Here is an 11,753-nt window from a genome sequence, read left to right as displayed (position 1 = left end):
ACCCCGAGTGTGCTTTTAGCAGTATTTTTTTATGGTTTGGGAACCGACGGGCTGACCCGACACCCCTCATCACTTCCTCATTGTCCGACCATGAAATCTGCCTCACTCTTCCCGAGCGTTGACTGCGACTGTGGGAAGGTTAAAGCAATGATTCTGTATCTCAATGTCTGACTTTTAAGACAGTGTATAAATCTCTGACATTCTCTCATGATTGTGACATTAGAAATATTTGTGAACATTCTGAAAAACAAGAGAAGTTTGGTCTGATTCCATTCAGTGAGGGAAAAAAAAGGTGGATATGTCTTTTTCTAGATTTACACATGTACACACAAAACATTCTAATATATTTTATTACACTTTATTAAACAATAGTTTATAACTATTACTGTATGAAAACTTAACTTCTTCAATTATTTAAGACTTCCTTTGCAAATGAGATGGTAAAGGAAAGTAAAACAGTGGTGAAAAAAAAGTCCTCAGATTCTAATTTTAAGATTTTCATTAAAAATCAAGAGCTCTACAAGAACAAAAAATATTCACTTGCATATTTAAAAAGTACAACTGAAATCTGAATTGCAGTCAGGGCATTCATCAAGAACAGTTAAAAACCTTAAACAGGCACTTTGAATGCTATAATTATCATCATGCCGACGGTGCTACAGTCAATACTGCAAAGTGGCCAACCGGAAGATTCACGGTACTGCTAATGTCACACAAAAAAAACACAGCTTGACTGCCTTTGTTTTATTAAAATCAAGACATTCTTTCAGATTGCAGGTGAAAGATGCAAGAGCTCAGAAAGTTAGAACAGATTCCATTGCATAAAACTGCTGAAAAGCAAAAATTAGTGTCTTTCTGGCAGATTCATCTTGACTGTGCTTGCCCTAAGTCAAACTGTCAGCCATTTTGTTAACATTGCAATCTCAATTTTTGGATTTTCTTTATGCTCAGTAGAATTGTGCTCAGAGATGCAGAAACATATAAAAAAAAGAAAGAAAAAACTACTTAAAAAGTAGTATTTAAGACACTTAAACACTTGCACCAATTAAGCCCATTTCCCCCCAAGTGGACCTCCTACAAATAGAAGCAAGTTCATTCTTGGATTTCAGTTTGGGTTCATTTATTTTCAACCTTTGTCATTGTTTTACTTTCATGCTCGTAGCGCAAAATGCGAGTAATGAATGACCCTGCTGATGAGCTGTGTCGGCATTGTCAGTTGAACAGTTCCCATGGAAATGGACTGAAATAAGTGCAAGGTTGCGTTAAAGATCAGACCATAATAAGCCATAGTGTGCAGAGAGAACATGTCCAGCATTGCATTATTACGAGTCTTTCAGTTTCAGCGACTTGGTGTTTTTTAAATCGTACATCGCTGAAACAATGAAGGCAAAAACAAAACAGGTTTCAGACTTGATAAAGGGTTGATTGTCACTGATTAAGCCTCCAAAACCAAGGCCATTTAAACATTAAAATGCACTTCTTAAATCATGGTAAACAACAAAAACACCCTCTGCTTAGCGGTAGATTCTCTGGCACGTGATGAGGTATTCTGGGAACGCCTGCGTGTCGTTGAAGATGACAAACATGGTGGGCTTGGTGATGTCGTCGGTCACGCTGTCGTATCGGAGGGGAATATTTCCCGTCTCCTTCAGCGGTGCGGTCTTCATCGAGTGGCAGCCTTTGGTGAAGTCTCCTGTTAGAACCTTGGAGGCGAATATAAACTTGTATCCGTCGGCGTTTGGGGGCGAGTACTGATCCTGGACGGACAGAGCGGAGTTGACGGCGAAGTACACTCCCTGACCGTAGACTGTGGCTGTGCAGGGGAAAAGAAGATGATAAAATTACAGGGCATATGCGACCTGCAGGAACAGACACGCATCATGGGAAAGGTTTGAGATGTACCGTTCTTCCCGCAGAAGCTTCTGTTAAACCCATGAACACAGATCTCCTTCACGCTCCCCTCGCTCGTTCCGTGGTACAGAACCCGTTCGACTATCGGCTGAGTGGAATGCTGAAGTACGCTCGCCTTCTTCAGTTTGTACTGATTGTACAGCAGTCGGTTCATGAGTTTTTCCACCTGGACGACCAAAACCCAACAAAAAAATAAGAACCCTCTTTATTCCAGAAACGTCACATAAATTTGCCACCAGGTGTCGTCTTCATCACCTGTATGATTCGGATTTTGCTGTGGTACTCTTGTATGGTGCTGTAGAAATTCTTCACCACTTCCTGGAACTCCTCGGACTCTTCGTCAATTTTGGTCGCATCAGGCAGGTGGGACAGGAGAGAATATTCCTCCTCTGTTATAATAAGATTTAGGATGAAAATCAATCGCCGTCGTCACTTAGCAACAATGACATAAAGCTGGAAAAACTGACAAAAGGCAGGCAAGGACAACCAGATGGGTATTACAGTCAGCAATACAGCACATAAAATAAAAGCTAATAAAGTAATTATACCTCAAAGTATACATTTGTGTTTTTATTAGGCTACTTAAACTGTTTTAGTTATGTCGTTTCATCAGTTTGTTCAAAATAGAAAACTAGCAGTACCAGTCTTCCTTTCATCATTCACTTTAACAACATTTTTATGTTTTTTGAAGGCAAAGTAAGTAATTTTTTTACTTACGTCAATGGAACAGTTTTCAAATCCCTAACATCATTCCAAAATTATATAAAAAAGCCCATAACATGCAACTCAAACCATCTACCATTAAACTGTTTTGACTACAGAGACACATAAAAACATCCCAATATTTCCAATCACTAAACGCAGCACACTCAAGAGTTAAGAGACTGTGCTGATACTCTCTACAGTTTAGACAACATTATGGAGAGTGGAAGACAAAAGTACTCATTTTCAGTCTCTATAAGGTGTTTAAAAATTAAATCAGGAGAAGAACATGCAGCTACCCTGCCTATTCAGTATTCGCGGCCATTTCAGTGGAACTTAATCAAAATGTGATCCTGAGGAGGAATGCTTCCTCACACGCCATTGGCTGGTGTTTTCAAACCAGCCAATCCAGGAGTACTTTTTATTTTCCTTAGCACTGAGCAGAGATCAGGAAGACAGTAGATATTAGCTTATGTGATAGTGCCAAGATGGCTACCACTGTGTGTATTAATGCATATTAAGGTATGTTTTGGTGTTTGAACAATTAGACTAGACAGTCATAAGCATTCATAGTGTCAAGAATTCATGAATGTCATCTATTCACGGGAGGCTCTGGACCCTAACCCTGTGAATACCGATGGTCCACTGTATCTAAAAGAAAACTGTCTTTACTATGACATGTCGACAAGATGCCTGCAGTTCATTCAGGCTGCAGGACATTCAGAAGAAATTAGGAGGGCGGGAAGTTTTCCTTTGGTCAGACTGCCCCCAGGCAGCCGCAGCTACAATGTAGTAGCTTGGCATGCATGCATGTGTGTGAATGACTGAATAAAGTGTGAAGCACTTTGGGGTCCTCTGAACTTGATAAAGCACTATTTAAGTGCAGATATTATATCATTAGTACCATACTTTCTTGGGGCTAACCAGACTAAAACTGCTGTTTAAGTAATGCTAGCTATGCTAACTTAGCTAATCACCACTATAAAATGCTAATACCAGTTTAAAAGGCCAACTCTCTATTCTCTCTTGACTCAAAGAAATGTTATATGTTTGGGTGTTGACTTGTCCTGACACCCCAACAATAGCACACAGTTACCTGGTACATCCTGGGTCACGTCCCCCAACTCCAGCAGCTTCCTGGAGATTTTCACCGACTTCCCAGAAGCAATGTTATATTCCTGCATCTTCTCAAAGTTGATAATGTGGGGTTGATTGTCGAACAAAATGTCAACTTTCTTAAGCTTCATCCTCCAAGCGTTCTCAATAAATACTATAGCGTCCGTAGAGTAAGCTTTTGCCTTCGAGGTGATCGGGTTGTGATGAACCCACTGAACAGTCTTCAGGATTTCTTTGTCCGATACGGCGTTAGAGATATTCTCCAGCAGCAGCTTCACGTCAGAAATCGCTGCGGTCACGTAATCCTTAAACCCAGAAACGGCAATGATGGTTCCCTGAACCTGGACATCCACCGCGTGCTTCCGCTTGATCACCTCCAAACACTTTGCGTGGTAATTGGTCATGTTTTTGACAGTCCTGTGCTCCACCTTCTCCTCGACCTGCCTCTGGTTCACCTTCTTGTTGAAAGCGATGTCGACCCGAATCAGGTCGCAGCTGTACCCGGCAAACACGTGGAGCTGAAGGGTGTTGGCCGCCTTCAGCGCGTTCTCGAAGGACAGATCGACGCTTTGCTGCCGAGCTACCTGCTGGCTGTTGCCTGAAGGACTATTGGAGTGTTCTTCTCGAGTCACTTTCTTGGAGAGCTCCAAGGCTTTTTGAAGCTGTTCCTCTTCATCCTGCTGGGACCACTGGTTCGCCTCCATAGAGTACTGGATGGCTAAGGAGAGCTGGGCCTCTTCCTCCAGGCTGCTGCCTAGAACTCCCTGAGACAGAAACGCACTCGGCACATTTTGATCAGATAAAGGCTGGGGGCTTTGGACGTCGGTCACGTCCTGATCCGCTAACGCACTCGGTTCCTCGGCCGTGTACAGATCTAAATTGTCCATGTCATCAAACTGGTCTGGAGCGGGCACCCCGTCTTCCTGGCGTTTATCGACGGTTGAGACGATTCTCTTGGCCTCCGCCAGAAGACCTGAAAGGAGGTGGACGGATTCAGTGACACTGTGGTGAAAGAAATGAGCTGGTGAGGAAGGAAGCTAGTACCTGTGTTTGTGGCTCCATTAGAGTCTGTCTGCATTGAATCTGCCTTCAGCTCAGGGGCAGAGCCGTTCACACAACCCTTCTGAATGTTTTTCTGAGATAGCATCTTCCACGCACTTTCAAAAATGTCCTGGAACATAAAGGGAAATGTCAATTCATTTTCTCCTTCATCTTCATTAGCAGAATTTGTTTCAGTCTGTATGATATCTATGGAATAATCTGACTCTGTATGAATGGAATCTGTTTGGAAAATAAGAGTCAATGTAAAGCTATTAAAAAACCAGAGTAGAAACTGCAATTTTGGGTAAGCTGATACACCTCTTAGAACATCTTGGTTGTGATTTCCATTTTCAGTCAGCCTCACTTTGATTTCTACCACAAAAACAGGACTGGGAAAGCTGCACCACATCTGTATGTTGGTGTTTATTCAAAGAGAAATAATACAGCAAAGTATTATTTTGACTTTGCTGACAAAATAATATGTGATATTTCTGCAATATCACGACTTTATTCTTGTTATCAAGAAAAAAAAAAAGTGGTCTGGCTGAAATATTCCATCAAAGAGTTGACATCACTCTGAACCATGGAAACCCAATGAGTGGACTGATGGAAAAAAAATCCAGATTTAAAAAAAAATTGTCTTCAAAAACCAAAAATTTAAATTAATCAATAAAATCAATTGACTGCCCAGCCCCAGTTTGTGGTATTTAAAAAAATTGTCAATATTCCATTCAAGTTAAAAGAGGCGAAGTTTCAAAGCTTCTAATTTGCACTGAAAAAAAAAACACTTTGCTGAAGGTGAGACTCATTCAGAAAACTGAGCAGTCTCTACATTCTGTACGCTGGAAGATGTTGCCTCAGGCTGGTAAAAAAAAAAAGACTGCAGGCTCGTTAGAATGGATCAGAACCAGTAGAACCAGTCAGCTGAGAGAGTGGGGGGAAGCTTGGAGCTGCATAACTTGAAAAGCACGAGAGTTCAAAACGTTTTGCTTCATGGCGTTACCTGGTGCGGTAGTGGCTCCCAGGGGACGTACTTCAGGCTGATGAACACCTGAAACTTCGTCTCCATCTCGTTCAGAATGCTCCTGCACTCCTTCTCGTCTAAAAAGCGACACACGCCCGGGACGTTCACAGTGATGATTCTGGTGCAGACTGACGACACCACGCCCTGCAGGACCTCCTCCGCCATTTGGCACGCAACCGCTTGACCGTGGATCTAGCGAATTCGCCAAAAATGGAAATGAAATATGAAACAATTTAGTTTTCTAATTTACTGACGTTCTTGTTCCCCTACGTACCTTCAGCCCACAATTCTCTTCGCCCTCCAGTGGAAAAATGGACACCTGATCCATGTCGGCCAGCAGCTGGTGACAGTGAATCTGGATGTACTTGAGCATGCCGGGCTCCATGGTGAGGAGTGCCTCCCTTTCGATGGGAGTGGTCAGAAACTGCATAATGGCGGCCTGCTTGTCGTTCTCCATGCCTTTCAGGGTCAGGACGTCTATGCTGCCGGGGCGCTCTGACGACTTTGTCGACGTGTAGCCCAGAGTCTGCAGGAAGTCGGACCACTCCCTGCAGCACAGCAGCGCCTCCTGCTCCGACTCCAGAGGAACACTGAACTCACACACCTGGGATTTTAAAAAGATACCCGCCTGGTCGGCGACCTTTTTGCTCAGGGAGGTTACGGACACAGTCGAATCGGACACGACAAACAAAGCGGGCAGTCTCCTTTGAGTCAATGTTTGTAGTAAATGGTTCTTCACGTCTTCTCTTTCGAGGAACAGAGCCACCTCCGGACCAACGGTAAAACGAGTCTCTGCTATGCTCCCGAAAAAGCGTGAGATCGAGTCTTTTATCTGCTCCAGTTCCAGTTTGTTTGGTCCTGAAACATGAACGGTGTCGTCTTTGATTTGGATGCTAAAACTCGGATGAGCCTTTTGCACATCTTGTTGAATGTTGTTCTTTCGATACCAAGCAAGTTTTATTCGGTCTGTGACAGGGATATGGCACGAGTGTGCTTCTATTTCCACAGTTTGATCCTCCATGACTGCCTCCTCCACCTCCACAACGTTGGCAGCAGGTGGCACCTGACTCCCGTGTGCCGTCCCAGCAGGGGGCGACGGCTCTGCATCGACTGGGAGCGGACTGGTCTGCATGTCCACATTTTCCACTTCCACCGAGTCAGTGTCTGTGACATCTTGGCTCTCAGTTACAGAGTCTTGTGTCGCAGGTTGAAGGAAGTCAAAGTAAGCCTTCACTACGAGTTCGGTGTCGTTCACTTTGTGTTGAAGACGTAGGACGCAGTCCACAGCTGATGAGAGAACACAGTAATTACATTTATACATCGAGTTACAGAGCTTACTCATTCCACTTCAGTCTCTTCACTTTCTACCATCATATACAAGGTTTCCACAGGTTTCACAAACTCAAATTTAAGACTTTTTAATGCCATAAAGATTGGAATTTAAGCCCTGCATTGTGACAGAAATGTACAAAATAAAACTCAGAAATAATTAAATCGTACGGGTTGGTAACAGAAGTCAGCCAATGGTGAGGACGAACATCATCCAGTCAACTTTTGATACATTTCTAGTGACCCATGATGAACTTTAAAAAAGCTAACTAACTTTGCCCCTGCTAGCCAGACAGCTAGCTAGCTGTAAAGCCAACCAGCAAAGGTAAAGCTAGCTTGCTTTACCCTTGCTAGGTAGCTAGCTAGCATATTATAGCAGCTAGTTATCGCACAATTCAATCTTTTGCCTGACACTATAGTTTTGTGAGAAAAAAATATAGTCACCAGAAGGTGACGCAGCGTACAACTTACACTCGTAATATGCAAAGGTCACCTTGGCCGTTCCCTCAGAGAGCATGGTGACCTCCTTCACCCGCTGGTTCCCGCCCCGCTCGCTCTCAAAGTACAACCTAAGCAGATCTGGTGAGGTGCCCGGGTGCATGTTCTCCAACAACACTGAGTCCGTTTGCTCAATCTGTTCCAGAGTTACCTCTGACCCATCCAGTTTTCTCTTGGAGATCCTGGTCCTTAGAGTCTGGAAATCTAAAAATAACAACAACAAAAAAACAGAAGTTGATTTAGTCATCCATAAAAAAGCAAAACAAAACAACAGGCCAGCTGCAGATGAGTTTTTTGTACGCGTCATCTCTGAATGTCTTCTGAACAGAGGTAAAATACTCTCATTTGACCTTTAGACAAGGGTTGGCTGAGATGGATGAGGACAAAGTTTTTTTCTGGAGACGGGATCAGAGTGTAGTCCGTCACTTTCAGGTCCATCATGTTTTCCACGTAGAGCTCTATCATCTCAGTGCTGGTGTAGGGGCTGACCCCCCGCAGCAGAAGCCTGCACCGGTCCTTCGATGGAGGCTTTCTTACGCTCAGCTCAGAGTTATGCACTACATGATGACCTTTCGACAGAACTCTGGCTGCAGCTGTTGACGGGATAAAAGCAGAAGGAAAAGAAATGAGCATACGGTAAGTGAGTAACAAATGTATACACTGCCTAAAGTCAAGTGGTTCTAGACGTATGGACAGCTAATGTTTAATGCTAATTAACTTATCAGAGAGAACAACTTATGTTTGCAAGTATTGTAGCGACTGGATGTTGCCACTGGCACAAACCACGAAGAAGACGACAACAGTAAGTAGTTGGAGGATAATGGCGCTGCATGCTTTTTAGTGACTTATCGTGTGTGATTTTAATTGCACTTCTTATTTAATGGATACACCACGCAATTGCAAAAACGCAGCATGATTGTGAAACTAGTGGCACCAATTGACTGGACCTCTGTTGAAGTAGTTCATGTTCAGTTTTACATCATAGAGGTTGCATCATGTAAAAACTAAAGCTGTTACCTCATGTCTTTTTCAGGTGCAAAGTGATAAATATAAAAATATGTTAATTTGGAAAATCCTTTTTCAAGATCTGCCAAGTGTTTCAAGAATAAACTAAAATTGCACAAGAAAAGGAACATTTCAATGAGTGGCTCATGAATTTTGTACAGATTTTTTTGCACAGTTCTAGTGCTACCAATGGTGCAGTTGCCTGGAAACTCTGCCGGAAACTTCACTTGCCTTCTGCATCTTCGAAACGCAGCACGGCGCAGTTCTGCTTGATCTCCACGGACTCGAGTGGACCTCCTCCAGAGCGACGCTTGTTCTCAAAGTAGAGGTAGAGCAGTTCCTCGTCTATGTTTCCAGGAAGCTCCAGCACCTCCACCGTCCTGCCCTCCGGGTTGTTGCCAGACATCCTAAAAAAGAAAATAAAGAAACTAACAGTGTTTTCTCTCTGTATACTTGACATCAGAATTGTATATCGATACACACAGGTTTATGTTGTTACAAGAACTTCATTTTAATTTCATTTTTCCATTTATAAACTTAATTTTCATTGAAGTTTCTGGGCGCACTTCTCAGAAATATCTTCACCACCAAAGTTACATGAGGTTAAGCATGTTGAAGGCTATGAGACCAGTTGTCCTGGTAACCAACACTTGCGTTAAACAAACTAAAAAACACCCTGAATTTTAGTCTTTAAAACTTTAGACACACATAAACAGTTCTCTTACTATTGACTAATCACTTATTGAGCGGTAATCATGATTTCCATTTTTCATTGTTTTAAAGGTCACAGCTGTAAAATGCATCAATAGTAATTTCGCAAAATCAATGTGTACAAAATTGCAGTAGAAAAATGCCACGCATTAAGTTCTGTTATGTTATTAATATATTTGGCCCCCAGGTTGGACTTTGACCATCTTTTATACCCACATCTGATATTGATCTAATTGAGGGCATTGAGATGGTGAAAAAGAAAGAGACTGGCAATGAAAATGTGGGTTAATCATAAACAATATCTGCAATGTCATGTTTTCCAAATATCTAAGATAGTGCAGCAATGAAAGTTGGCTTTTCAACATGGAAAACAATCCTCAAAACACTTGCTTTGCCACTGTTGTGCACTTTGAAAGTGAACTTACGAATTTAAAACTTTGCCTACTTTATAAAATAATTAATAGCTTGTGCTTATTTATTTTTATATATATATCCTACACATTCCACATAATAAAACATCTTTTGGGAAATTGTCAATTTTCTTTTACAGCTGTAAACTCAATAGAGTACAACTCTTATTGAGGCCACTGGAGAAGAAAAATATTATTGCCATGGAGAAGTACATCCCTTCTATCCCTCCAGGAATACATTTTATGTTAATTTTGCATATTTAAAATTAAAAACTTGAATATTGCCTTAAGTCAAATTTGCCAGGGAAACAGACTGTAAGATTGTAACGATTTCCATAATTTATTTGGCAGAAATGTACTCCTTAAAAGTCATTTTATATATATATATATATATATATATATATATATATATATATATATATATAATTCTAATCCTACATCACATCTTGTCTGACTTAATTTCATGTATGGACTTTTTATCGTCTGTCGTGACAAAATAAATGTGTTTATGAAGGTGACAGGAGTTTTTTGGGTAAAGAAATTATTGTTCTGCAACCTGTGAAGAAATGTTTTTATGCTACATTATTGTGACTACTTGTTAATAACTAAACTGACTGGATTTTCATATATCTTACTGTTCAAACCACCAGAACACTGACTGCAGGTTGACAGTGGAAATTTTGCTAAAACCTGGTGTGATGCATGTGTTGCCTATATTTCACATTGTACTTTTCATTGTCACGGATGATATCTGTGTTGACCATCAGTGATTACAATCATGGAATAATGAGACGGGTTTAAAAATGCTAAGAACCTTCAGAAAATGTTTCAGTTCACTTTCTACTCTACACGTTAAGTAGATGAGGAGATGTTTTCATTTATCTGAAATATTTCACTTCTTTTACTGCATTTAGGTTTTCCTTCCCGCCGCCAGTAATAAACCCAACCAGGGCCTACACTCTGCAGCAGGTTACTCAGCCTGACACTTACAGGAAGTCTTATCAGGAACATTGTTTCAGAGCCAAAATGCCACACTTCCACTTTAGCTTGTTATGCCGCCGCTAACAGCGCTGGTGTGACGCACTTTTTAATTTAAATTGTAGTTTACCTAAAGTGTATACACTATGACTTAGCGCCGTCGTGTTACAAGCTTTAAAGTGAAAGCAGGAGCTCTTGTAGCTTCTAGAAACTAGCTTGAAGGGACTATAAAAGACTGCGTGTTGCAGTTCTTTTCATAAAACGGCTACAAAATAAGGAAAGGTAATTTTCCAAAGGCGGGTAGGCGAACATTTTGGAGACTTTCTTACCTGTGCTACAAAGAAAACATTGACTTTCATCAGACAGTGGTGCGCTTCCTTGTTTTGCTGCTTGTTGAACACTAATGGCGTCATCAGCCCGTCGCTGCGTATTAAAGGAGCGCCGCCAGTTTCTGAACTGCTTGTCACATAGTTGTTCAGACCTGAAGGAGAAACTGATATATGGATAAACTCACTGTAAAAGTATGGACTTCACGAAGTTTAACTTAATTTAAAGGTGTTTATTTATAAGAGTATTTACCCCGTCACCCTCCCGCTCCCCAAAAAGTCGTTTTAATGTAAAATACAAGGCAAAAAGGTCAATTTTACAGGTGCATATCGATAAATTATCATTAAAAAGTTCATTTATTTCAGTGATTTCTTTCAGTAATTTCAGAATGTTAGGAATTCAATTCAGAAGCTTAATATTTTAACTCCACACACAAAGATATATTCCCAGCGGGTTTTCTATGCTGTAAATGTTGATTTTTATGACTTAGCCACAGGGAAGCTCACAAGTTCTTAGAAAATAAGTGTTACATAAGACCAAAAAAAGAGGCTTTATAACAAAAATGGCAGCCTAGTGAAAACTGTCTGCAGAATTATATGTTCTACTCTTTTTACATGACTTTTTTAATCAAACTCAGATGTGTTTTATGTCCTTCTTGCTTTTAAAAAAATATGTTTCTTAATTTAATCTATTTGCAGTTT

At 41.1% G+C, this 11,753-nt stretch overlaps 1 protein-coding gene across 1 annotated transcript; it reads right to left on the bottom strand.

Moving 5' to 3' along the window:
* Positions 1–342: 342 nt before the first annotated feature.
* On the bottom strand, positions 343–11,163 carry parp10 (poly(ADP-ribose) polymerase family member 10). The gene is made up of 11 exons (XM_014998553.2): positions 11,055–11,163; positions 8,858–9,033; positions 7,972–8,214; positions 7,595–7,825; positions 6,069–7,081; positions 5,774–5,986; positions 4,774–4,900; positions 3,710–4,702; positions 2,167–2,300; positions 1,903–2,077; positions 343–1,813 (listed from the first exon to the last, which is right to left on the bottom strand). The coding sequence occupies exons 2-11, from the start codon at positions 9,030–9,032 to the stop codon at positions 1,515–1,517; spliced, it is 3,603 nt and encodes a 1,200-aa protein (XP_014854039.2). The 5' UTR covers position 9,033; positions 11,055–11,163; the 3' UTR covers positions 343–1,514.
* Between the last annotated feature and the right edge of the window lie 590 nt (positions 11,164–11,753).

This window comes from Poecilia mexicana, unplaced genomic scaffold (assembly GCF_051168715.1).
Source record: "Poecilia mexicana isolate PSO_F unplaced genomic scaffold, ASM5116871v1 scaffold_11, whole genome shotgun sequence".
NCBI classification, from domain to species: Eukaryota; Metazoa; Chordata; class Actinopteri; order Cyprinodontiformes; family Poeciliidae; genus Poecilia; species Poecilia mexicana.
This window is presented reverse-complemented; position numbering and strand designations above follow the sequence as displayed.

What these genes read in the sequence shown, in the direction of transcription:
- parp10 (XM_014998553.2), bottom strand. Translation starts at nt 9,032, where the DNA reads ATGTCTGGCAACAACCCGGAGGGCAGGACGGTGGAGGTGCTGGAGCTT. An exon ending in GCGTTTCGAAGATGCAGAAG is followed by an intron (nt 8,215 to 8,857) that starts GCAAGTGAAGTT and finishes TCCCGTCAACAG; the next exon opens with CTGCAGCCAGAGTTCTGTCG. An exon ending in GCAAAATCCGAATCATACAG is followed by an intron (nt 2,078 to 2,166) that starts GTGATGAAGACG and finishes TTGGTCGTCCAG; the next exon opens with GTGGAAAAACTCATGAACCG.